General features: G+C 64.7%; 1 protein-coding gene across 3 annotated transcripts in view; it reads left to right on the forward strand.

The window, feature by feature from the left end:
- SDK2 (sidekick cell adhesion molecule 2) overlaps positions 1 to 24,855 on the forward strand; it is a 172,010-nt gene that overhangs the window by 121,353 nt on the left and 25,802 nt on the right. For all 3 annotated transcript variants that reach the window (XM_073310176.1, XM_073310179.1, XM_073310177.1), the window contains exons 6-33: positions 2,100 to 2,211; positions 2,673 to 2,863; positions 3,295 to 3,378; positions 3,482 to 3,676; positions 4,451 to 4,567; positions 5,752 to 5,919; positions 6,175 to 6,277; positions 7,232 to 7,408; positions 8,715 to 8,851; positions 9,298 to 9,445; positions 9,542 to 9,682; positions 9,805 to 9,986; positions 10,575 to 10,690; positions 13,331 to 13,526; positions 13,847 to 13,945; positions 14,764 to 14,955; positions 15,319 to 15,440; positions 15,595 to 15,704; positions 16,170 to 16,320; positions 18,449 to 18,686; positions 18,890 to 19,005; positions 19,757 to 19,946; positions 20,894 to 20,992; positions 21,758 to 21,952; positions 22,119 to 22,320; positions 22,652 to 22,755; positions 23,228 to 23,298; positions 23,919 to 24,054. In XM_073310176.1, the coding sequence (XP_073166277.1) occupies positions 2,100 to 2,211; positions 2,673 to 2,863; positions 3,295 to 3,378; positions 3,482 to 3,676; positions 4,451 to 4,567; positions 5,752 to 5,919; positions 6,175 to 6,277; positions 7,232 to 7,408; positions 8,715 to 8,851; positions 9,298 to 9,445; positions 9,542 to 9,682; positions 9,805 to 9,986; positions 10,575 to 10,690; positions 13,331 to 13,526; positions 13,847 to 13,945; positions 14,764 to 14,955; positions 15,319 to 15,440; positions 15,595 to 15,704; positions 16,170 to 16,320; positions 18,449 to 18,686; positions 18,890 to 19,005; positions 19,757 to 19,946; positions 20,894 to 20,992; positions 21,758 to 21,952; positions 22,119 to 22,320; positions 22,652 to 22,755; positions 23,228 to 23,298; positions 23,919 to 24,054 (4,092 nt within the window). The remainder of the gene's footprint in view (positions 1 to 2,099; positions 2,212 to 2,672; positions 2,864 to 3,294; positions 3,379 to 3,481; positions 3,677 to 4,450; positions 4,568 to 5,751; positions 5,920 to 6,174; positions 6,278 to 7,231; positions 7,409 to 8,714; positions 8,852 to 9,297; positions 9,446 to 9,541; positions 9,683 to 9,804; positions 9,987 to 10,574; positions 10,691 to 13,330; positions 13,527 to 13,846; positions 13,946 to 14,763; positions 14,956 to 15,318; positions 15,441 to 15,594; positions 15,705 to 16,169; positions 16,321 to 18,448; positions 18,687 to 18,889; positions 19,006 to 19,756; positions 19,947 to 20,893; positions 20,993 to 21,757; positions 21,953 to 22,118; positions 22,321 to 22,651; positions 22,756 to 23,227; positions 23,299 to 23,918; positions 24,055 to 24,855) is intronic.

Raw genomic sequence — 24,855 nt, forward strand, 5'->3', positions numbered from 1 at the left:
ATAAGTGCCCTGCTGGCTCTGCACCGCCTGGTGCATGAATCCCAGGGCCAGATCCAGGAGGCGGGGTGCAGGGTGACCGGATTGCAAGGGTGAAAAATCGGGACGGGGGTGGGGGGTAATTGGCACCTATGTAAGAAAAAGCCCCAAATATCGGGGCTGTCCCTACAAAATCGGGACATCTGGTCACCCTCGTGGGGTGTTGGCATTGGGTTGGAGCCGCAACATCGAGACTCGGTGCAGTGTGTGTGCACGGGCGGGCGTGAGTGCACTCTCTCAAGAGGAGGGTGATGGGCCCCCATGCTCGGCCTGGCGTTAACCAGAACGCCCAGGGAGCAGGGAAGCCTAAATGGTGACACTGGCTCTGTAGTGCCGTCCGGTGCCGGGGAGGGGGGAGCAGCCGGCCACAGAAGCTGTACCAGGGCTTTTCATGGGTTGGGGGTTGCAGCTCACCCCCTACATTCTTTGGGGGAATTGTTCCCTGCAAATAGCTCTCCTGGCTCCATCAGGGCCCGGTCCCGTCCCATCCCTCCCCACCCAGGAGGTGCCCACCCCTCCGCCCCCCACAGCCCCAGTGTCTCCAGGCCATTTTACAGGGCTGTCTCTGTGCATCTGGCTTTCTGGCCCCACTTCCCGGCGCTCCCGTTGGCTCAGGCCCAAATTTAATTTGCAGTAAATCTCTTCGGAGGCTCTGACTTCTGCTGACTTAACAGCTCAGCCTCCTCGAAATTTATTTCGGCACTTTGGGCTGTGCCGCAGGAGCCGGCGGACACTAATTATACCGCCAGCCCAGCCCCTTCCCCGTAGGCCCTGCCTCCGCACTGCACATCCCCTGCTCTGTCCCTGGAGATGGGGGCGCATAGGAGCCGCTCTGGGCAGCGCCGCCTTGCAGAGAGGGCTGGATTTCTTTGCAAGTGAGCCGCCCCGCCCCTGTGGGCATTTTGAGCGGTTCTCATGGTACCTACCTTTCCTGCCCACGCGTGCGGGGCTGTTGGCAGGGGTGGAGCTCTGCATGGGGCAGGGACTCCCCATGCACTGGTGCAGCTGTTCTGGCTCTGCCCTGCAGCTCCACCCAACTGTGCAATTCCTGTCCTGGGCTCTGCCTCCCAATGGCTGTGCCGGTGCCCCTCAATCCTGCCCCACAGCCCCAGCTTCCCTAGGCCAGGGCCTGTCCTGCCAGTTGTGTCGAGTGACACGGTGGTTTTGCGATGAGCAATGGGTTCCCCTTTGACCTCACCTGGCCATGGCCCACCCTGACCAGCGTGGTCCCTGCCACCGAGTGACCCATCCCACGGAAAAGCCCTGAGTTGGTACAAAGCACCCGCGCGATCTCCTCCCTTAGCTCTCTCCCTCCTGCTGTGTGCTCCACGGCCGCTTTATGGCTTTCCTTGTCGGGCTTTATCTGCCCGGCTCGGCCCGGCATGCCATTAATCCGTAGTGCTGCCCTGTTGCGTCCCGCCATGTAAATAAACAACGCCGAGGCCCGGTTTATGGATTCAGCTAGATCAGCAGCTTTCACGCTGATCCCTTTTTTACAGCACCTACAAGAGGGTTTTTTATCATCGCAATTATTTTGCCTTCTACACTTCCCCACTCCCTCCTTCTCTGCCGAAGCCGCAGGCAGCGCAGGGCTGCCGAGATTGCCCCAGGAGGACCGTAGCAGGGGGCAGGGGATGGATGCCCAACGCCCTGCAGGGCTTGTAGGGACCATGCGGGAGGGTGGGTTACAGAACCCCCTGAATCCTTTCCCAAAGGGGATGGCCAGGCACTCAGCTAAGCACCCTTGGCATCTCTGACTGTCTGGGCATGGGACCCCCCGTGTCTGGGCAGCTGGTGGGCCAGGCCGTGGTGGAGAGCAGGAGGGTGCCAGCGTGCACCGAGCCGGGAGTTGGTGTGGGTCAGAGCGGAGCCGTGCTGAGCCTGGAGAGGTCTCCGAGGCAGGACTGAGGGGCTCTGATCGGCTTGCCAGAGCACTGACTCGCCTGCTGCCGGTTCCCAGCCACCGAAAGCACAGCTCCCTCCCCCTCGACTCCGTGCTGGTACATGGCCCTGCCCTGCAAGCCCCGTCTAACAGCCTGCTCTGCCACCTCGGCTCCCCTTAGATGTCGGCGGCCCGGCCGATCCCATCGCTCCCACCATCATCATCCCGCCCAGGAACACCAGCGTGGTGGCCGGCACCTCGGAAGTGACCATGGAGTGCGTGGCCAACGCCAGGTGGGTAGCTGTCCCCCAAGGTCCCTGGGGCTGGACTCTCGTCTGGGGCCTATCCAGGGCTGTCCCTTGGGGCAGATCCTGAGCAGGCTCCTCTAGGTGTGGGGTGGGGTTCCTGGCATAGCAATAGTGCCCCAGGAGAGGGCTCGAGGGATGCAGTGCAGGGGGGAATGCTGCAGGTCAAGACCGGCTCCGAACCCACCTCCCACTGCGTGGCCAGAGACTCCCCTCGGGCTCGGGGTCCCCTTCTGCTGAGCCCTGCAAACCTAGAGGGACCTGATCCCTGGTCCAGAGCTGCTCTGAAACCTCCCTCCCCCTAGGACGCCTGGGTCCCCGTTCCCCTGCGGACTGGGAGGCTCCGGTTGCAGGCGCTCAGTGGGGGTTCAATGGCACCACTACCTGGGGCGGGCTGGGGACAGGGGCTGTGTCCGGGGCGGCTCTCCCACGCTTTCCTCACCCCCCAGGCCGCTGATGAAGCTGCACATCGTCTGGAAGAAGGACGGGGAGCCGCTGTCCAGCGGGCTCAGCGACTACAACCGCCGGCTCACCATCCTCAACCCCACGCTGGGCGACAGTGGGTACTACGAGTGCGAGGCCGTGCTGCGCAGCAGCAGCGTGCCCGCCGTGGCCGAGGGGGCCTTCCTCGCCGTGCTGGGTAAGGGCCCCGCTCTCTGGCAGCCCAGGCCTGAGGCCCAAGTGCAGCGAGTCTGGGGAGGCCTCGGCACCGGGTCACCGTACAGCCTCCAGGTGCTGGAGGAGCTGTGGCAGCCTGGCCAGGCTCCTGCCTTTGCCCGTTCCAGGCTCTCAGTGCCAGGGGCCGGTGGGGAGGAGTGTATTAGCGCCCGGGCTGGGAATTGAGGGCTGCCGGGCTCTCTCTGCCTCCTGGGCGCGCTCCCCAGGGCTGCACAGCAAGGGGGTGGGGCCCCCCGCAGCCCCTTGGCTGCCTCCAGCACCCTCCTGCGGCTGGGGCCCATCAGAGCCAGGCCCTGGGGGTGCCCCCGGCTGGCTGCTCCATCCAGTGGCAGGGGAAAGAGAAGCGGGCTGCTCCGGTTGTTCCTGCCTCCAGCTCTGGGGGTCTCATTGCAGAGCCGCCCCAGTTTATCCAGGAACCAGAGAGGCACGTCACGGCCGAGATGGAGAAGGTGGTGACCATCCCTTGCCAGGCCAAAGGTATCATGTCTCCCCAGCCCCACCCCCCGGCGCCCTGCTGCTGCCCAGAGCCGGGGCTGCTTGTGTCTAACGCGGCCTCTCGGGGGCGGGCTTTGGGTTGCAGGATTCCCGCCGCCAGCCATGGCCTGGTACAAGGACGCGGCCCTGGTGCACGTGGAGAAGCTCTCACGGTTCCGGCTGCTGGGCGACGGGAGCTTGCAGATCAGCGGGCTGGTGCCCGATGACACCGGCATGTTCCAGTGCTTCGCCCGCAACGCCGCCGGCGAGGTGCAGACCTCCACGTACCTGGCAGTGACCAGTAGGTGCCAGCTCTCAGCCCCGCAGGCCAGGGAATAGCGCCCAGCAGTGGGCCCAGGACTCTCAGCTCCTGGGCCTGTCGGTGCCTGGCACCAGCCCCTCGGGCGTGCCACGGGCTGGGAGCCCAGCAGGGACGGGCCAAGGCTGCCCCTCGCTGGGAGACCTCCAGAGAGTATCTAGCTAGGCTTTGCAGGGAGTGGGGTGGGTGACTCTCCCCGGGCAGTCAGTGCTGACCCCTGTGTGGAGCTAGGGGGCCTGTGCTGTGGGGAGTGGAGTGGGGATCCCCAGTAGGAGGTGCTGACCCCAATGCCCCAGTGTGGCGCTAAGGGGCGCTGGGGATCTCAGGATGGGGGGCTCTCCCCTGGCAGTCAGGGCTGACCCCAATGCCTCAGCACAGGGTGCGGGAGTTGCTGCCTAAGGATAAAAGGGGCACTGCCAGCCCTGAGCACGGTGCCACTGAGAATCCCCAGTGCCCCTTCACTGCCCATCCCGTGCTGGGCGGTGCTGTCCGGCCCCTTGTGCAGCGTCGAGGGAAGGAGGGTGCCGGACAGCTGCCAGAGCAAAAGCCACGGGAGCGCGGGGTCTCTCCCCGGGCACCGGAGGGTGCTCAGGGTGGGAGTGGATCCCAAGCCCCTGGCATGGGTCAGCCCAAAGATGAGGTGCTGAGAGCCCGAGCGGGCCAGGGGCTGCCGCAGCCTGGTGGTAGCCGCTGGGTCACCCCGGAGCTGGCCCCCGGGAGCTGCTTCACAGGCTTCTCTGTGTCTCCTCTGCTCAGGCATCGCTCCCAACATCACCAAGGGCCCCCTGGACAGCACTGTGATTGATGGCATGTCCGTGGTTCTCAGTTGCGAGACCTCGGGGGCACCGAGGCCGGCCATCACCTGGCAGAAAGGTAAAGGGGGCCACGGGGAGGATGGGCCATGCCCCAGGGCTGCGTCTCTGGGCACAGCTCCCAGCCGGACCTGGCCCTCCTCCCAACCTCCCAACCTTCCTGCTGCCAAGAACAGCACCCCACTTCCACCTGGTCCCCACCCCACTGCTGAGGCTGGGCCCCCCTGTTCAGACGGGGGGGGAGCAGTCAGAGGGTTAATGCCAAGCCAGCGCAGACAGTGGTTTGGATCAGCATCCCGTGTGCTGGGGGGTGCACTGGGCATTGGTCTAGTGGTGTGACCTGGGCAGGGCATCCAGCCTGGGGGCAGGCGCTCGGGGCTAGGGGCAGCGTTTCGGTTCCTCCTGCCCCCTGGCTGGAGATGGGGGAAGGAGTTGGGGGGAAGGCAGTGGGTGTTGCCCCAGTTCATTGCAGCTGGCAGCTCCCAAAGCTCTATGCCCTGCCCCCGAGCCAGAGGGCAGTGGGGGACTCACCTGGGCTCTCACTCCCCGGGCAGTGCCCTGCCTGCCCCATAACATCAGGCACGTGGCAGCCAGGCCGGGTCCCTTTGCTGCCGCACCCCCGGCATGTCCCCCTTCCAGGAGCAGCATCTTACCCTGTTCCCAACGTGCTGGGCTCACCCACCCCCTCTGGGAGGACACCTCTGGGTTACGCTGCTTCCCCCACAGGCCCACGTCACTGCCCTGTCAACACCCACCGGGCGCCGGCTCTTAAGGCCGCAACACTCCTTGGTCGGAGGTTCTCACTCCTTGTCCGGGGCAAAGCCCGCTCGCCCGCCCCCAGCTGAGTGCCCGGGAGACAGGCAGCATTTCCTGCTGGCATTTCCAGGCCAGGCCCGGGGGTCGGCTCGGTAAGCATGAGATTGAGGGGCTGAGAGCTTGGCTCAGAGCCAGGCACAGAGCAGGTGTGATGGACCCTGCCCAGCTCCGTCGATGCCCCTCAATCCGCAGCCCCCCTGTTCTCCCAGCCCCGCAGGACTCTGCAAACTCATGTTACTTGTGAGTGGGCTGGTTCGCAGGCAGGTGTCCAGGCAGGGAGGACAAGCCATTGACCCTCCAGCTCCTTCCCCGTCTGGCTCAGGAGCACGGCGCTGGGCTGGCTTACGGGTGCCGGGCTGGCTTACGGGTGCCAGGCTGTCCCTGGCCATCGCTTCCCACGGATGACGGGGCTCTCCCCTCTCCCCACAGGGGAGCGGATCCTGGCCAGCGGCTCGGTGCAGCTGCCACGCTTCACCCTGCTGGAGTCGGGCAGCCTCCTCGTCAGCCCCACGCACATCGTCGACGCCGGCAGCTACACCTGCTTGGCCACCAACTCCCGTGGGGTGGACGAGGCCACTGCGGACCTCGTTGTATGGGGTAAGGCCGTTCCTCCTCTGCTGGCCCCCGCCCCATCTGCCCCCGCCAGACCCAAACCGACGTCTCCAGCACCAGCGCTGCACGGCTCTCACCCTGGGTCCGGTTTCCCCCAGGCCCCTGGCATGGCAGGGCTGTGCACGACCCTCCCCAGCCAAGCTGTGACGCTCTCTCCTGCCCTCCGCCCCAGAGAGAGCCCTGCCTGGGCTGGCCTCCCGGTTGGCGGAGGTGGCTGCTCACTATGTGTCTGTTCCCCAGCCCGCACCCGCATCACCAGCCCCCCTCAGGACCAGAGCGTCATCAAGGGAACCAAAGCCTCCATGAGCTGCGGCGTCGCCCACGACCCCAGCGTGACCGTCAGGTACGTGGCCTTGGTGAGACAACAGGCTTAGCAGGGATCCGTCCTGGGAACCCCAGCTCCCAGCCCTGCTCCCGGAGCTCCTTGCCAGGGAGTTCAGGGTCCCAGCCCTGCCCAAAGGTTCCTGGCCGGGTGTTCGGGGTCCCAGCCCTGCTCCCGGAGCTCCCTGGCCAGGCGTTCAGGGTCCCAACCCTGCTCCCGGAGCTCCTTGCCAGGGAGTTCGGGGTCCCAGCCCTGCCCAAAGGTCCCTGGCCAGGCGCTCGGGGTCCCAGCCCTGCTCCCAGGGGGGGTGATCAGGGACTTCCCTATTCCCCCAGGCAGGGCAGAGATGCAGTGGGTGAACTAACGTCCCCCCCCACCCCCACCCCAAGTGCTGGGCAGGTGGGAGCCAGGGGACCCTCCCCGCAGAGCCAGAGACCCCAGCCCTGAGAGATCCGCTCCCATGGCCCCGGTTGAGTATCTGATGGGGGGATAAATCCTGCCTTGCTGAGGGAGCTCCCCTAGCCATCTCGGGTCCCCCCCCCCCCCCCAGCTTCCCGAGCCACGGCATTGCAGCCCTGCACCGCCACCTGGTGCCCGACCTGGGTACAGCGCCTGGGAGGCTGTGAGCTGGGCCATGCCCATGCCGCCCTCCCCGCCCCACCTGGCGGCTGAGACCCAGGCTGGGGGGTTGCTCTGAGCAAAGCCAGCATGCACGGGGCAGCCAGAGGGCATGGGGCAGCCCACGCGGCACGTCCCGCCGAGGGGCCAGTAGGACTCCTCCAGAGCAAGGAACGTCGCCGCGTTACAGAGAGACAGGGCTGGGTCTGGGGGTTACGTGGGGGCTGGAACACCTGGGTTCTCCCCCAACTGTTGGAGGGGAGTGGGGTCTGGTGGTTGCCACAGGAGGGCTGGGGTCAGGACGCCTGGGTTCCATTCCCAGCTCCAGCCCTGAAGCCCGTGGTGGCCTTGCGGCAGGTATCTTTGGGAGAAGGACGGTGCGCCTGTGAGCGTGGAGGGCATCCCGCGGCTCCGGCTGGATGAGGAGGGCACCCTGCACATCTCCCAGACCTGGTCCGGGGACATTGGCACCTACACCTGCCGAGTCCTCTCCGCCGGCGGCAACGACTCCCGCAGCGCCCACCTGCGTGTCAGGTGAGGGAGGCTACTGGCCTGAGACCCCCCGACGCGCTCCGCCTGGGACAGGAACACTGCAGGGGCTCGTCCTCCCACGTAGGCGCCCTGCCGGCTTCCTGCCATGGCATCTCCCCCTCCCCCCTACCCGCGCACCCTGCCTCCTCCTGCCATGGGGTCCCCTCTGGCCACGGCGTTCCTTCTATGGCATCCCCCCTGCGCAAATGCCCTGCCTCCTCCTGCCACAGCATCCCCTTCTCCCTTGTGATGCGGCTAACCTGGGCACCCTCCAGGCCCACAGGCTCCAGCACCCTGTGCCATGGCAGCCCGGCAATACAGGCAGGCTTGCCCTCGTGTTGCCAGATCCTACGTGGGTGAGCTCCTGTGACCTGTCCCATATGCCCTCAGCTCCCTGCCCCACCTCCTCCCTGCCTGCCCCCCTGTCATGGAGTCCCCGGGCGATGCTCCCTACGAAGCCAGGCAGGACTCTGAGGAAGTCGCCTTTCTGTGAGCAGCCTGTCTGCAGGGCACACAGCTTCCATCTTCCTGGGTCTGACCTCGGAGCACTCAGCCTCCTCTGCTCCTCCGTGCGCTTCCCCCAGCGAGTCCGCCCAGGTGGGGTCCTGGGGAAGCCAGAGGGTCCTGCACCCCAACTTCGCAGTCAGACGTGACTCTCAGCCAGGCAGTAAAACAGAAGGTTTATTAGATGACAGGAACATGATCTAACACAGAGCTTGTAGGTGCAGAGAACAGGACCCCTCAGCTGCGTCCATTTTGGGGAGCAGTGAGCCAGACAACCATGTCTGCCCTTCACTCCATGTCTCTAGCCAGCCCCAAACTGAAACTCCCTCCAGCCCCTCCTCCTCTGGGCTTTGTCCCTTTCCCGGGCCAGGAGATCACCTGATTCCTTTGTTCTCCAAACCCTTTAGCTCTCACCTTGCAGGGGGGAAGGGCCTAGGCCATCAGTGGCCAGGAGACAGAGTGTCGGCCATTGTCTGTGTCCAGACCCCTGCACACCCCTGCTGCCTAGGGCTCTGCAACTATCATACACCCTTATCCCACCACCTAGATACTTAAGAACTGCTTAGGGGAAACTGAGGCACCCCCACACTCTTCAGAGGAAACATTAAGAACAGTCCCACTTCATCACAACCCCCTTATCCCACCACCTAGATACTTAAGAAATGTGTTGGGGAAACTGAGGCACCCCTACAGTATTCAGAGGAAACATTAAGAACAGTCCCACTTCAACACACCCCCGCCCAGGGCACCGTCCCCTCTGAAGCTGTCCCACTGTTTCCAGCGGTGGTTTCTCCTCCCCCTCCAGGCAGCTCCCCCATGCCCCGGAGAATCCGGTGGCCGTGCTGAGCCCGCTGGAGAAGCGCGCTATCAACCTGACATGGGCCAAGCCCTTCGACGGGAACAGCCCCTTGCTGCACTACATCCTCGAGGTCTCCGAGAACAGTAAGGCATCTGCCACTTCCACCCTGCCGCAGGGCACTGGGAGCAGGGCGCTGGGGCTGGGGAGCGGGCACAGGGGTGAGGGGGCCTGGCCCGCCCGACTGGGCTCCCCAAGAGGGAACCTGCAAAGGGCAGGGGGAAGTCCAGCTACCAGTTTGCGTGCAATAGCCATACACAGCTCTCTGGTTTGTGGCACTAACCACACACCATCGGGAGGGGGCCTGGAGCTCTTCCCTGCAGGCAAGTTCGCCCTCCACACCCCAGAGGCTTTGCTTGCAGTGCATCGTAGAGAATGGCTCCCTGACAGCCGGGAGCCAGCCAGGGACCTCTGACAGCAGTGGGCGCCAGGCCAGGGAGCGGGGATGGGGCCTATTGGCGACTGAAAGGACCGTTTGCCCCCCAGCCCCATGCTGGCTCTCCACTCCACCCCTCCCCTCTCTGTCCCGCAGACGCCCCCTGGACCACCCTCATGGCCAGCGTTGACCCCGAGGCGACCTCCGTGGTGGTGCAAGGCCTGGTGCCCGCTCGCTCCTACCAGTTCCGCCTCTGCGCTGCCAATGACGTGGGCAAAGGGCAGTTCAGCAAGGACACCGAGAGGTAAGGCGGGTCCAGGTGGCCTCCTGTGTAGCCCAGGAGCTGGCCAGGGCAGGGCAGGGGGGTCTCACTCCCTACCTTCGCTGCCTCCCCTCCCAGGGTGTCCCTGCCGGAGGAGCCCCCCACCGCGCCTCCCCAGAACGTCATCGCCAGCGGCAGGACCAACCAGTCCATCATGATCCAGTGGCAGCCGCCTCCCGAGAGCCACCAGAATGGCATCTTGAAAGGCTACTTCATCAGGTAGGCCACTGGGGTGGGGAGCCAGCCCTCCCCACCCGGCCAGTCCCCAGCGTGGCATCTGCCTACCTCCCAGAAGGGACCCGGCTGCCTGCTGGCCTGACTTGCCCTCCCCTTGCCCCCAGGTTCTGCCTGGCTGGCCTGCCCGTCGGCTATCAGTTCAAGAACATTACCAACGCCGAGGTCAACAACCTGCTCCTGGAGGATCTCATCATCTGGACCAACTACGAGATCGAGGTGGCAGCGTACAACAGCGCCGGCCTGGGGGTCTACAGCGCCAGGGTGACCGAGTGGACCCTGCAGGGAGGTGGGCGAGGAGGGGGGGGCTTTCCCCAGCTCCGGGGGGAAGGGGCTGGGTCTCCGCTGGCCCAGTCTGCTCAGGGAAGGGCTGAGGGGTGCTGGGCCCCAGGGGCTTCATGAGCCTGGCCTCAGCTCACAAGCTGCTGGGGACCAGGAGATCAGCAGTGGGCTCTGGGCCCAGATCACCGCCCTGCAAAGCAGCATTTGCCAGGCTGCTTGGTCAGCCGCGCGGCTGGGTCCCTGGAGGGGCCTGGCCAGTGTCTGCCCCAGGCAGCCCCCGCCCCCCAAGCGAACCTGCCCTGCGGTTGGGGCAGAGGCAGGGCTGGACTCTGCAGTGCCTCCGTTCCCAGGGAGGTTTCAGAGCCCACTGGTCGGGGGGGGGGGGGTGCTGGGGTTCAGCACAGCTAGGGAGGGGAGCCCAGCCTGCCACTCCCTGCCTGCCTGGTGTCCCAGTGCCGTGGCAGGGAGGGAGGCTGCCTGATCAGAGAGATGCTCCCGTTGCCAGTGCCCCTGACTGCAAGCCCCAGGCCCAGCAGCACCTCCATCCCGCACCGCGTCCCTGCCCCCATGCTAAGCCTGCCCTCCCCTCCTGCAGTTCCCACCGTGCCCCCGGGCAACGTTCAGGCCGAGGCCACCAATGCCACCACCATCCGCTTCACCTGGAACCCGCCCAGCCCCCAGTTCATAAATGGCATCAACCAGGGATACAAGGTAAGGGGCAGACGGAGGAGGGGAGGGCTCCCGAGCTGCAAATCTAACACAAGGCACAGGATGGCACCCGCTCCTTGAGACACCCACCAGCAGTACGGGCCTCATCAGCCTGAGCAAAGCTGGGGGTAGGAAACCCAGCGTGAAAGAAGGGCCTGATCCTAGGAGGTGCTGAGCGCTCCATTACATTCAATACATTCCTTTCTTCTCACACATTCACACTTAGCTACAGCCAGTCCATGTCTCATTTCCTTACCTCCCTACGGTGAGAGTGAAACAGCATCTCCCTCTCCATGGGTCATCACTCGGGCTTAGACCTGGGACCTCCAGCACCAACCTCTCCCACTGAGCTAACAGAATAACTCCACTAGCTGGCAGCAGTAGTAGGCTGTTATCCTCAATGTGAGCCAGCTGCTACAGGGTGGGCAGGACACACTGCGCCCGTGTGTTGCAGACATTCAGGGCTGTACTAGGAGACCCTAATCCGTCTTTGCTCTGAACTGCGCCACCGTCTTGGATTCTCCATCGGGGGGCGAGCCGGCAATGTGAACAAAATCAACAGCATCTCTGCCTAAACCCTCATTTCACACTCGTGGCCTCAAACTTTCTAAACCTCTTTCTGAGGAAAAGTCTTTCCTGTGTCTGCTTCCCAGATCCTGAACAAAAATAGCTTCCCTTTGCATTTAAAACTCCCCAAAAGCAGGTCTTCTAATTGAGTCTAACTGACTATTAAAGTAATATTTCCTAAGATTTAACACTTACACAGGAGCTCAGCCTCTGATGCTCTGTAATTAATTCCAAATTGTAATTAATTCAAATTTACATTAATTGCATTGAATTAAAATATTATACTTGTTTCTTAATCTACTGCAAAGAAGTTCAGGAATTTAATTGCCAACAAACGAGATAACCAGAGTAAGCAGGATATTTAACATACTTATTAAATGCCACTTAGTATTTTTGATTAGTATTTTAGGGCCTGATTAGTATTTTAGGGCCTAATTAGTATCTAATTAACTTGCTATAGGCTATCTTCCATGGTCCCAATTTAATGCCTAGACATCCCTTCTAAATGTAACGCCATAGGGAAGCAGGCTATTGTGCATTGTTATCGGGGGAGTTAATCGCAAAGCATCAGCTCTCTGTTGTTTTGTACGGATAAATACAAACGCTTATTAAAACTCATTGAGTGTTTGCTTTGCACCATTAATTGATGTTTAATCAACTCCGAATAAATGAGAGACTCCGAATGAAAAGCTTTGATTTGGAGATGCATTGGAGGGTTTGCATTGTCTTGAAGAGACGTGTGGGGAGACGGCCCCCTCCCCAAAGGAAATCTCTGTTCCCTTGTGGAAAGCAAAAACATCCCCCATGGCTTGTGAGTGAAAAGGCAGTGGGTGTCCAGTGCACAACCACCTCAGAGTTCAACTTATTGGCTGGTGGCCGAGAGCCTGCGAAGTTTGTAAAGCCAAGTTGTTAAGCGCTCAGAGATTGCCCGGGCTCTGGGACAGTGGCCATCTCTTTGTTCTGTGTTTGTAGGGCACCTGCCATAGCAAATAATCATAATAATGAGGCTGTTTTAAAAATGTTCTTTATTAAAGGTTAAAAATCATATATTCAAAAATAACCCACCCACCCCCGACATGGGCTGTGTTGCTAACAACTCCTTTGATTGTTGACCACGACCTAGTTTTAAGCATCAGATTTACCTTTTCCCTGTTTTCTGGTCTGTTTTAATGTTTTGCCCTTCACTGAGCCCGGGCACTGAAAATAGTCGGGCCCCTTGCCCTGGGTGAGTCTCCTGCCAGAGACGGGTGCTGCAGTGTTTGGGGGCCAGCTAAACCCAACGCTGGGAACCTTTCCACTGATATTGCAAAGCTGCTCCATTCCCCCTCCCCACGTCCCTTCTGGCCTGGCTGTCAGCGCCCTGTGAAAGTCAAACTCCAGCGTCATGGCCAGATGCAAGATCAAGCTGGGGGAGTGAGCTGAGTTTAGAGGAGATCCAGGATCTTATACCCCAAAAGTCACACTAGCTAGAAACACGGATTCATCAGAAACAAACTCCTATTGCCTGACCGTTGCTGCCAAGGTCACGACTCTGCAACAGCTGAAAGGAGATTAACGCGTCCTTGGCTTATCTATCACCATCTGGCTCTGTCTACCCTTGTCACACCTTCCCGTCTGTCTAATTAAGTATCGGGGCAGGTTACCAAGGGAGGTTGTAAATTCTCCATCACTGTGTCTTTGAATGCAGACTGAAAGATACTGTGCTAGTCAGGCACAAATGATTGAGCTTAATGTGGGGATCGCTGGGTGAGGGTCTCTGGCCTGTGTTACGGAGGAGGTCAGAAAGACTTGATGCCCAGAATGGGCCTCTCTGGCTTTGAAATCCCACCCCCCCATACACCCTGCTAGCTAGCTGGAATTGCTTGTGGAGCCCCCATACGGGCAGCCCTTCCTGCTGTGGGGCTGGGGCAGTGACCTGGCTTCTTGGCGTCCCTCTGTGATCAGTGGACGCCCCGGGCGTTTCCGTCACTCACGACCCGTCCTTTGGGAGGAGAGGCGACTGAAGGGGCAGCTGTGGGCTGAGGGCTGGTTCTCACCCCCACGCGGGGCTGGGACACTGTTGTTTTTCACCCCTAGCTGATCGCGTGGGAGCCGGAGCAGGAGGAGGAGGTGACAGTGGTGACGGTGAGGCCCAACTTCCAGGACAGCATCCACGTGGGCTACATCGGAGGCCTGAAGAAGTTCACGGAGTACTTCACCTCGGTGGTGTGCTTCACCACACCGGGGGACGGCCCGCGCAGCCCGCCGCAGCTGGTGCGCACCCACGAGGACGGTACGGGGAGGCCTTGCATTCCCTTGGGACATAGGGTGGGGCGGGCAGCCCAGCTCCCAGAGGCTCCTGCTGAGCCAGGGACCTGGGCCCTAGAATCTCCCCCTACTCACCATGGGGGATACCCCGGGGAGACCCCCGCTCGCTCCAGCTCACCACGGGGGATACCCCGGGGAGACCCCCACTCGCTCCAGCTCACCACTCGCTTTCACTGGCCAGCGCCCTGGGGAGACCCCAGGTCACCTCGGCCTGGCTGCTCAGCTGTGCTGAGATGTGCGCTGCTTGCTCCTCTCTAACTCTTGGCGTTGGGGTTTTTTGGGCAGCGCCTGGCCCCGTGGGGCACCTCAGCTTCAGCGACATCCTGGACACGTCACTGAAGGTCAGCTGGCAGGAGCCCCTGGAGAAGAACGGCATCCTGACCGGTAAGGAGCTCCCGGGGGGGCTGCTCACCGGACTCTCCCCCAGCCCAGCTGAGCTGCAGGCCCGGCGCGATCAGCACGGCTCCATGCTTCCAAACAGTGGCAGCCTGGTGCTGCCCAAGGCTGCAACCGGGAACACTCTCTGGGCCGCGGGACAGTCCTGTCTCCCCAGCCCCCCAACCCCTTCCTTCCCGCATGGTGGGGGCCTAACGTCCTTGCAGCTGCTGCTGTTCTCCTGGGATGCTTCAGTTACCCCATTTCCACCCCGCTCCCCTTGGCCCCACATCCCAGCCACGTCTGGCTCCCTCCACGTCACGGAGTACGAAGGAGACGCTGGCGTGGCCAGGACAGTGCCCGCCAAACCAGGCAGATGTTGCTATGGAGGATGGTGGAAAACCGGCTCCATGGCAAACACTTGATGGAGAATTCAGGGCAGGAGCCGTTGGGTGGGACCTTCCCAACCCCCCATGCGGCTTGAACATCCTACTCCTTGTGCCCGAACCGCAGAGCGGTTGGCAAGCGAGAGGTGTGGGGCAGAAGGGACCAGCGCTGGCTCGAGGAGCTGTCTGTGCACCCTTTGGCCTCTGGCTAGTGGCCCCTTGCGCCGGGCTGTCAGGCTACTGGGGAGATCTGTGAAGTGAGGCCCCTCTGCCGACAAAGCATGGGGGTGACACTACATTGGCTGGGGCCCACGTGGTGGCCTGGGGAGGGGTGCGGGCAAGTTGAAGGGAGTCTCCCCCCCGGGGGGGCAGGGAAGTTTCCCACAATGGGGCGTAGAGCGTGACACCCATGTGCCCATGTGGCTGGGTTGTGTTTTGCAGGCTACCGGATCTCCTGGGAGGAATACAACCGCACCAACACGCGGGTGACGCACTACCTACCCAACGTCACCCTGGAGTACCGCGTCACCGGCCTCACCGCCCTCACCACCTACACCATCGAGGTGGCCGCCATGACGTCCAAGGGGCAGGGCCAGGTGTCCTCCTCCACCATCTCCTCCGGGGTGCCTCCAGGTAAACCTGGCTCCCAGCCCCCTTCTGCTCCTGTCACCGCCCTCCCTTTGGCTTCCGGCAGAGCACGAGCAGGCCCTGGGTCAAGGGCACCCCATGAAGAATGCGCGGGGAGCGGGTCTGGAGCAGGGGCAGCACAGGGCAGGAGCTGGCTCTCCAGGCCTTAGTAGCCATCGGCCAGGCCCGGCCACTCGTGCTGGGGGTGACTCTGCCCTATCGCTGCCGGGGCGTGTGCATGATGGCTGTGCTGTTCTCCCCTACCATCTCCCCTCGCTGCTGCCGCGGGCGGGGAGGGCGAAGGCCGGCCACACTTGCCCCTCGGACCCGCAACAGGATGTCCCCTCCCATCCTGTCCTCTCCCCACAGAGCTCCCCGGCGCGCCGACCAATCTGGGCATCTCCAACATCGGCCCGCGCTCCGTGACGCTCCAGTTCAGGCCGGGCTACGACGGGAAGACCTCCATTTCCCGCTGGCTGGTGGAAGCTCAGGTGAGGGGGTCTCTGGGGCGGGGAGGTGAAGGAGCCGGGGAGCCCAGGCCTATTGAGGGGGTGTACAGCACCTTGCGCGTGGGGGCTCTTGGGCTGGGACACTGCGCTGACAGGCCCACGTGCGGCGCCCCTCACGCCACCCCCTTGTCCACAGGTGGGTCAGATCGGCGAGAACGAGGAGTGGGAGCTCATTCACCAGCTGGCCAACGACCCCGACGCCCGCTCCATGGAGGTACCCAACCTCCACCCCTACATGCACTACAGGTGGGTGCTGGGGACCGGCGCCTGGCGAGTGCCAAGGCTGCTACCACCCCCCTCCTTGCCCTGCAGGCGGCTGGCACCCACTCTGGGTGGCATGGGGGCCTGGCCCTAATGGGCCTTCTCAGCCCATCGGGCCCCAGGCTTTCCTCTCCCAAAGACGGGTACCCCAGAGGGGCTGGGCAGAGCCTCTCCTCCCCTAGCACCGTGCACCCAGCAGAGCACCAGGGAGGGGGGCCCTGGGTCCTAGGTGTGGTTGAACCTTTCCCCAGCAGCAGCGCCCCCTAGTGTCCGCCGGAGCACAGCATGGGTGCAGCGTTGCCGGTGGGGACGCCCTGAGCTATGCGCTGAGAGGGGGTGGGGGTTGTATTGTAGCCCGCGCCCCGTTGCCCTCGGGAAGGGGATGGGGGGTGCCCGCAGCCCTCCTGCGTCCCTTCCCTGCCCACGGTGACTCGGCTCCACTCCGCGCAGCTTCCGCCTGCGGCAGGTGAACATCGTGGGCACCAGCCCGCCCAGCGTGCCCTCCAGAAGGATGCAGACCCTGCAGGCTCCCCCGGACGTGGCGCCCGCCAATGTCACCCTGCGGACGGCCAGCGAGACCAGCCTGTGGTTGCGCTGGATGGTAAGTGACAATGCGGGGCGGCCAGGTAAACCCCGGGCCGGTGCCCACCCTCTGCCCGGACAGGCACTGCCCGGGGCACTCCCTTGGGTGGGGAGCCGGGAATGAAGCAGAGAGAAAATGGCAGTCACAGGGTCTGGGGGCTGCAGCCTTGTTTAATGCAGCGTTAGCCACTGTCTTCCTGTGGGGTGCGGGGAAGCAGCCTGGCTGTGCATTGCAATGCTGGGGAGGCTAAAAGGCCTTTGTGTGCTGGGGGGGACCTGCACACAGGTTAGTTGGGCAAGGGGATAAATCTGGATGAATGGGGTTAGCGAGGGGCTGTGCTGGGTGTGGTGGGAGGGTCCGTGAGTTAGCGGGGGGCTGTGCTAGGCATGGGGGGGAGGGTCCGTGGGTTTGGGGGGCTGTGCTGGGTGTGGGGGGAGGGTCCGTGAGTTAGCGGGGGGCTGTGCTGGGTGGGGGGGGAGGGTAGGAGGGTTAGTGAGAGGTTGTGCTGGGTGTCGGGGGAGAGTAGGTGGGTTAGTGGGGGCTGTTCTGGGTGGGGGGGAGGGTAGGTGGGTTTGGGGGGCTGTGTTGGGTGTGGGAGATGGTACATAGGTTAGTGGGGGCTGTGCTGGGCTTGGGGGGAGGATACATGGGTTAGCAGGGGCCTGTGGTGGGTGTGTGGGGAGGGGAGGTGGGTTTGGGGGGCTGTGCTGGGTGGGGGGGAGGGGAGGTGGGTTTGGGGGGCTGTGCTGGGTGTGGGGGAGGGTACGTTTGTTAGCAGGGGGCTGTTCTGGGTGGGGGGGAGGGGAGGTGGGTTTGGGGGGCTGTGCTGGGTGGGGGGGGAGGGTAGGTGGGTTTGGGGGGCTGTGCTGGGTGGGGGGGGAGGGGAGGTGGGTTTGGGGGGCTGTGCTGGGTGGGGGGGGAGGGGAGGTGGGTTTGGGGGGCTGTGCTGGGTGTGGGGGAGGGTACGTTTGTTAGCGGGGGGCTGTGCTGGGTGGGGGGGAGGGGAGGTGGGTTTGGGGGGCTGTGCTGGATGTGGGGGGAGGGGAGGTGGGTTTGGGGGGCTGTGCTGGGTGGGGGGGAGGGGAGGTGGGTTTGGGGGGCTGTGCTGGGTGTGGGGGAGGGTACGTTTGTTAGCGGGGGGCTGTTCTGGGTGGGGGGGAGGGGAGGTGGGTTTGGGGGGCTGTGCTGGGTGGGGGGGAGGGGAGGTGGGTTTGGGGGGCTGTGCTGGGTGGGGGGGAGGGTACGTTTGTTAGCGGGGGGCTGTGCTGGGTGGGGGGGAGGGGAGGTGGGTTTGGGGGGCTGTGCTGGGTGGGGGGGAGGGTACGTTTGTTAGCGGGGGGCTGTGCTGGGTGGGGGGGAGGGGAGGTGGGTTTGGGGGCTGTGCTGGGTGGGGGGGAGGGTACGTTTGTTAGCGGGGGGCTGTGCTGGGTGGGGGGGAGGGGAGGTGGGTTTGGGGGGCTGTGCTGGGTGGGGGGGAGGGGAGGTGGGTTTGGGGGGCTGTTCTGGGTGGGGGGGAGGGTACGTTTGTTAGCGGGGGGCTGTTCTGGGTGGGGGGGAGGGTAGGTGGGTTTGGGGGGCTGTGCTGGGTGTCGGGGGAGGGTGCGTGGGTTTGGGGGGCTGTGCTGGGTGGGGGGAGGGTACGTTTGTTAGCGGGGGGCTGTGCTGGGTGGGGGGGAGGAGAGGTGGGTTTGGGGGGCTGTGCTGGGTGGGGGGGAGGGTACGTTTGTTAGCGGGGGGCTGTTCTGGGTGGGGGGGAGGGGAGGTGGGTTTGGGGGGCTGTTCTGGGTGGGGGGGAGGGTAGGTGGGTTTGGGGGGCTGTGCTGGGTGTCGGGAGAGGGTGCGTGGGTTTGGGGGGCTGTGCTGGGTGTCGGGGGAGGGGAGGTGGGTTTGGGGGGCTGTGCTGGGTGTGGGGGAGGGTACGTTTGTTAGCGGGGGGCTGTTCTGGGTGGGGGGGAGGGGAGGTGGGTTTGGGGGGCTGTTCTGGGTGGGGGGGAGGGTACGTTTGTTAGCGGGGGGCTGTGCTGGGTGGGGGGGAGGGGAGGTGGGTTTGGGGGGCTGTTCTGGGTGGGGGGGAGGGTACGTTTGTTAGCGGCTGGGGGGGGGGCGGGTGAGGGCGGCTGGTGCTGAGTGTCACCCCCTCCCCCAGCCGCTCCCGGAGCTGGAGTACAACGGGAACCCGGAGTCGGTGGGCTACAAGCTGCGGTACACGCGGGCGGACGGGCGGGGCAGGACGGTGGTGCACGTGATCCACGACCGGGTGGAGCGGGAGTTCACCATCGAGGACCTGGAGGAGTGGACGGAGTACCGCGTGCAGGTCCAGGCCTTCAACGCCATCGGGGCCGGGCCCTGGAGCCACGTCGTGCTGGGACGCACCAGGGAGTCAGGTACCTGCCGCTCCCCCTGCCGGCTCTGGGGCCTGCCCCACCGCTGGGCCGGCGGAGAGATCCCTGTCCTGTGCCCAGCTGCCCCTGAGCTTGCAGTGCCCATCAGACCCCCAGCCTGAGTGTGCCCTGCCCGGCTCCCGGCCCCACTGCCACGGGCAGCAGCCGGGCCGGCTTCTGACCTCACTTTCTTCTCCCCTCGCCAGTCCCCTCGTCCGGCCCCACCAACGTGTCCGCGCTGGCCACCACCTCCAGCAGCATGCTGGTCCGATGGAGCGAGATCCCCGAGGCGGATCGCAACGGGCTCATCCTGGGCTACAAGGTGGGTGTCAGCCCGTGTGATCGCTCGTTCGGACGCAGCAGCCCCCTCGAGAGCTGGGCCGGTGCCCCTCAGCCCCACCCACAGCTCCCTGCAACGCAGCCCTGGGCTGCCCCCCACTCGCTCTGCTGGTCCCCTCAATCCCCACCCGCAACCCCCGGCTATGCCAGCCCTGGGCTGCCCCCCACTCGCTCTGCTGGTCCCCTCAATCCCAACCCGCAACCCCCTGCAACGCAGCCCTGGGCTGCCCCCCACTCGCTCTGCTGGTCCCCTCAATCCCCACCCGCAACCCCCGGCTATGCCAGCCCTGGGCTGCCCCCCACTCGCTCTGCTGGTCCCCTCAATCCCGACCCGCAACCCCCTGCTATGCCAGCCCTGGGCTGCCCCCCACTCGCTCTGCTGGTCCCCTCAATCCCAATCCACAACCCCCCGGCTATGCCAGCCCTGGGCTGCCCCCCACTCGCTCTGCTGGTCCCCTCAATCCCCACCCGCAACCCCCTGCTCCCCCAGTCCTGTGGCCTGTGGCTATTCCACTCCTGGGCTCCCCGAAACATGCCTGTCAATGCTTCTGCCATGGCTTTTCCTTGGGGACAGGCTGCCCTGCATGGGGCTGTGAACTGAGGGGCTGTCGGGTGCCCCGGCCCCACCCGCGGGGGGGCCCCATTCAGCCTGGGAAGTGGGTTCGGCTGGCGCGGCAGGGCAGCCCGGGGCGTGCGGCACTGGCTCCGTGGGTTTCACATGGGCTGTGTTCCAGGTCGTGTACAAGGAGAAGGACTCGGACGCGCGGGCCCGGTTCTGGCCGGCCGAGGGGAACGCCTCCCGCAGCGCCCAGCTCGCAGGCCTGGGCAAGTACGTGCTGTACGAGATCCGCGTGCTGGCCTTCACCCGGATCGGGGACGGCGCGCCCAGCTCCCCACCCATCCTGGAGAGGACTCTGGACGACGGTAGGCGCCACTCCTCCCCCGCCCATTCGCGCTGACGGGGCGCTCAGGGTCTTTGGACGGGGCGGTGCTCGCGGCGGGTGACACGCGGGGTGAGGCCGGGCGCAAACGAGGGCCGGTCAGTGGAAGGGCGAGTGCCCCCGTCACGCTGGGATGAGGAGAAAACAGCCTCTGGTCGGCCCTCTGTCGCACTCAGTGCGGACAGCCTCCCCCTCTGTCTGCCCGTTCTGGGAGGGCTCTGGCCTCTGCACGGGCAGGGGGGCGGGTGCCAGCCCCAGAAATACAAGGTGGGGACGTAACAGGGCAGGAGAGAGCACTTTGCCCTGTCTGCCTTCCTGAGTGTGCATCTGGGCCCCCGGGGGAGTGCACAAACGCTCGGGTGTGCCCCCATGCCTGCATGTGTGTGTTTGTGCCCCCAGGGTATGCTGAGGAGGGAGTATGCATGCCCCTAAGGGGGTGTGTACAGATGGGGGGGTTCCCTAGCAGGGTGAGTGTTGGTGTGTGCCCCTAAAGGGGCTGTGGGGGTGGGGTGGGGTGGGTGTCCCTAATGGTGTGTGTTGGTGTGTGGGGCGGGTGTCCCTAAAGGTGTGGAGGGCAGGTCGGTGTTTGTCTCTGGGGGGGGTGCATCTCTGTCCCTAAGTACATGCGTGTGCGTGTGGGAGTCTTTCTGCACGCCCTGCTCCGTCAGTCTCACACGGGTCGTTGGCAGTTTTCAGCGGGACGGCTCCCAGGGGAGGGGAAGCCCCGGGTGCCCTGTGGGGCATTTGCACCCAGGTGCACCCAGCAGAGTTCTGCGATGGAGGCCCAGCAGCCACTAGCTTCAGGGCTTGGCCAGCGGGCTCCCCCAGCCGCTGGGCTGGGACGGGCTCCACTCCCCATTTGCTCCGGCCGAGGGCTCTGAGCCCGATTGCCCGTCACCCAGCGCTCCCTCTGCTCTCGTCCTGCCCCAGTGCCCGGGCCCCCGGTGGGCATCCTCTTCCCAGAAGTGAGGACCACTTCAGTCCGGCTGATCTGGCAGCCCCCAGCCGCGCCGAACGGCATCATTCTAGGTAAGCGCTTCTCCGAGCGCCCTGGCGTGTGGGTAGCGGTCCCGGGAACACTGGGAGGGGGCCGTGCTCGGGATGCTGGGCAGCGGGAGGGTGTGATGTTGCTGTGCTGGCAGGTGTTTCGCGGGCATGCAGCTGGGTGTGAGCGACAGAGCTGGGGCCCGGGGATGCAGCTGAGCTGAGCCCTGCAGGGGGGAGGGCCGTGCTGGGGGCCTCTGCAGGAAGTCGCCCACCAGCGCATGTCCATGTGCACAGCATGTTCCCGCTGGGGGAATGGCGGCTGCTGAAGCAGCTACTCCGCCGCTCAGGGCTTCTCTGCACCAGGCCGGAGCCAGCCGCCTCGGTCCCTGGGTCCCTGGAGGCGCCCAAGCTGCTCCCCTGATAAATCACAGAGCTGGCGAGCCCCATCAGCCACCAGAGGGAAGCAGAATCCTGCCTGGCACCGAGGTGGGCTGGGCAAGGGCACCCATCTTCCTGCTGCGGGGCAGACATGGACATTTGTGAACGTCTCGCCTAGGCTGAGACAGGGGAGCCAGCCCAGCGCCTCCCGCACCCGGCGTGGGGTCACCTCCCGGGCGGGCCCTAGGGCCGGACCCTGCGCGGGGAGCTGGGCCCAGGCGCTCACGACTGTCTCGTTTGTGCCTCCCCCTGCCAGTCCTGGCTCCATCCTGCTTCTCCTGGAGCAGCCTTTCTGCCCCCTTGCAGGCCGGGGTGGGGGGCAGCCTTGTCCCAGCTCTGGCTGACCGCCTCCGTCCCCCTTCTCCGCAGCGTACCAGATCACCCACCGCCTGAACACCACCAGTGCCAATGCTGCCACCGTGGAGGTGCTCAACCCCAGCGCCCGCCAGTACACGGCCGCCGGCCTGCAGCCGGAGTCGACCTACCTCTTCCGCATCACGGCGCAGACCCGCAAAGGCTGGGGCGAGGCGGCCGAGGCGCTGGTGGTGACCACCGAGAAGAGAGGTGACCATGCCGGGGCTGGGGGGCGCTCTCCCAGGGCAGGGGTGGGGCACGGCTCCAAGGCAGCCGCGGGTGTGGAACCCAGGCCCTGCCCAAGGGGGGAACGGGGCCAGGTGCAGCCTTGCTGGGCCTTCTGGCCGAGCCCTCACACCCTTCTCCCCCTCCTCAGACCGCCCGCAGCCCCCCAGCAAGCCCGTGGTGCGGCAGGAGGATGTGAAGGCCTGCAGTGTGCTCTTGTGCTGGGAGCCGGGCAGCGACGGCCTCTCGCCGGTCCGGTACTACACGGTGCAGACCCGCGAGCTGCCGGCTGGCGAGTGGACACTGCACTCCGCCTCTGTCAGCCACAACGCCACCTCCTTCGTCGTGGACAGGTGAGGCGGGGGCCTTCGAAGTGGGCAAGGCCCGGTAGGGTCTGTGGCAGGGTGGGGCAGGCGAGAGGCAGCGTGGCCTAGGGGCACTGGTCTGGCTTTTATTCCTGGCTTTGCCACCAACCTTAGGCACCGCTCTGTGCCTCAGTTTCCCCACCTGAAATTAGGAGAATGGCTTTTGTGGGGCTGATCTCATCCCCCCCATGCGCTGGCCAAAGTAAGGCTGCTCCATTTCATATCCTGCCTCTACTGGAAGGCACTGGACCCCTGCCCTGCAGCCCCCCAGCTGTGCCTCACACCCATCCCCTTCCCCTCCCGTGTGCTCCTGGCCCAGGTTGAAGCCCTTCACCTCCTACAAGTTCCGCATCAAGGCGACCAACGACATCGGGGACAGCGAATACAGCCAAGAGTCGGAGTCACTCACCACCTTGCAGGCCGGTCAGTGCCCCTTCCCTGCAGGACTGGGCTGGTGCCCCATTGCCAGCTGGGCTCGGCCCCGGGCAGGCATGGGAGACGCGGCGCACGGAGGCTGCAGGGCGCCCGGTGCCAGCCTTGTCTCTTCAGTGGCAGGGTGCAGCCCACGCTGGGTCACAGCTCCCAGCACACTCCAGGCCGGAGCCTTGTCTGTGGAACGAGGCAGCCTTGTTCCCCGGGACCCGTCCAGTGGTCAGCCAGCAGGCCAGCTGGCGCTCCTTGGGGCGAGATGGGGGTTGGTCACGTGGGCCCATTGGCTCACCTCTCCCAGCGTGGAGAGGATTCAAACCAGTGACCCTGTGGAAGGCTCCGACCGCCTGAGCTGCGCAGGGTGGGAGGGAGCCAGAGTCTGGAGCCAGCCAGCACCTGTTCTCCTGGCCAGGGGGAGGGACCCTCGTGCCTCTCAGCATCTCACCTATGTTTCTTCTCCCCCCAGCCCCAGAGGAAGCCCCCACCATCCTCTCGGTCATGCCTCACACCACCACCTCTGTCCTGATCCGCTGGCAGGTACCGTGCGGCACTGCACTGCCCCCACCCGTCTCTGTAAGGCAGCAGCTTGACTCACTTTCCCGAGCCCCGGGAAGGCCTGGGAGCAGTGTCCCCTTGGCACTGCGGATCCCCTCGCCCGCCGTTCCTGTCCGCTCTGCTCTCTCTGGGCAGGGCCACTGGCTAACTGCCAGTGTGGCTTTGCCACCCGGTGCTGCATCCACTCCAAAGCTCCCGCATGCCGCTGCTGGTCGAGTAGGACCCCGGCATCCGGGGCGCCCAGTGGCTGCCGCAGAGAGGGGCCGGAAGCAGGCTGGCCCCGGTGGGTACTGCTGCTTCCCAGCGGGCTCGGGGCTCCGGGGACCTGCAGGGGCTGGGAGCGCGGTTAAGGCACCTTGCACCTCTCAGGTTAGATTCCCTGCTTACCCCAGGGCTGGGCTCTGCAAGGACCCCTGATCCCTCCCTGGCTGTAGGGAGCCTCCTTGCAGCAGGGCGCAGCGGGAGGCAGCGAGTGAAGGGGGAAATCCCACAGGGGGGTGAGGGCAGCACAGGCTCCGGGGGCAGGCAGTGCCATGCACCGTCTCCATGGGCTCCCCCCGCTGACTGCCCCCGCCTCTTGGCTCCTGTCCCCCCCCGTGCAGCCCCCCACCGAGGACAAGATCAACGGGATCCTGCTGGGCTTCCGGATCCGCTACCGGGAGCTGGTCTACGATGGGCTGCGCGGCTTCACCACGCGCAGCGTCAGCAGCCCCGGCGCCAAGTGGACGGAGCTCACCCGTGAGTGCCCTTATTCGGTCCCCTGGGAACGCAGATGGGTGGGGAAGGGACGTCGTGGGGGGATTCCTCTCACCCCACCCCACGGGGCTCTCCGTGATGCTCAGCCCCGCCCCGTGCCCTGCCTTGCAGCCCCCCCGAGCGCTCTGTGTGTGGACACCAGCCGGCCGGCCCCAGAGCCTCCAACGCACCGATCTGAGCTCCAGGAGCTGTCCTGGGCCAGCGTGTCCCGCTCTTCTCCCGCGGGGCTCGGGGCAGCGTCACCCTGCAGGGCTGAGCCCCGCGCCTCAGGGGAGTGACATGGCTGGCGGTGTGAGTGCTGATGCCGAGGGGGGGGCGGGGCAGGGGGCTGCTCTCTGCTGGGTGGGGGGATCTGGAGAGGGCTAGGTCAGGAGCTGACGGCTTGAGAGGGATGTTGGTTAGCTGGGGAGACCGAAATTTGACCTGGTGCTTTTTTTTCCTTTTCCCTGTTTGTGAAGTCTCCTGTACGCTTAACCAGGGGCCAGGGGTGTTGGCCAGGGGCTGAGGTCCTCCCCAGACGATGCTGAAGCCCCCCTGAGGGGAGCCCCGGCCCCCAATTCCCAGGGTTGCTGTGCTGAGGACTGTCAGTCATCTCTGATCTTGCTCCCTGCTGGCACCGGTTAACGCCCAGGCTGCTACGCAGAGGAACAGCATCACTGGGGAGGGCTGCAGCCCACGCCCTGGTAGTGGAGAAGGGGAGTGGGATGGTAGGGCAGAGGCTAGGTGGGCAGCAGGTAGGCTGGCACTGCCAGCAGGGCTAATGCCAATGCCAGGCAGGACTCC

The sequence above is a fragment of the Lepidochelys kempii genome, chromosome 14 (assembly GCF_965140265.1).
Source record: "Lepidochelys kempii isolate rLepKem1 chromosome 14, rLepKem1.hap2, whole genome shotgun sequence".
NCBI lineage: Eukaryota > Metazoa > Chordata > Testudines > Cheloniidae > Lepidochelys > Lepidochelys kempii.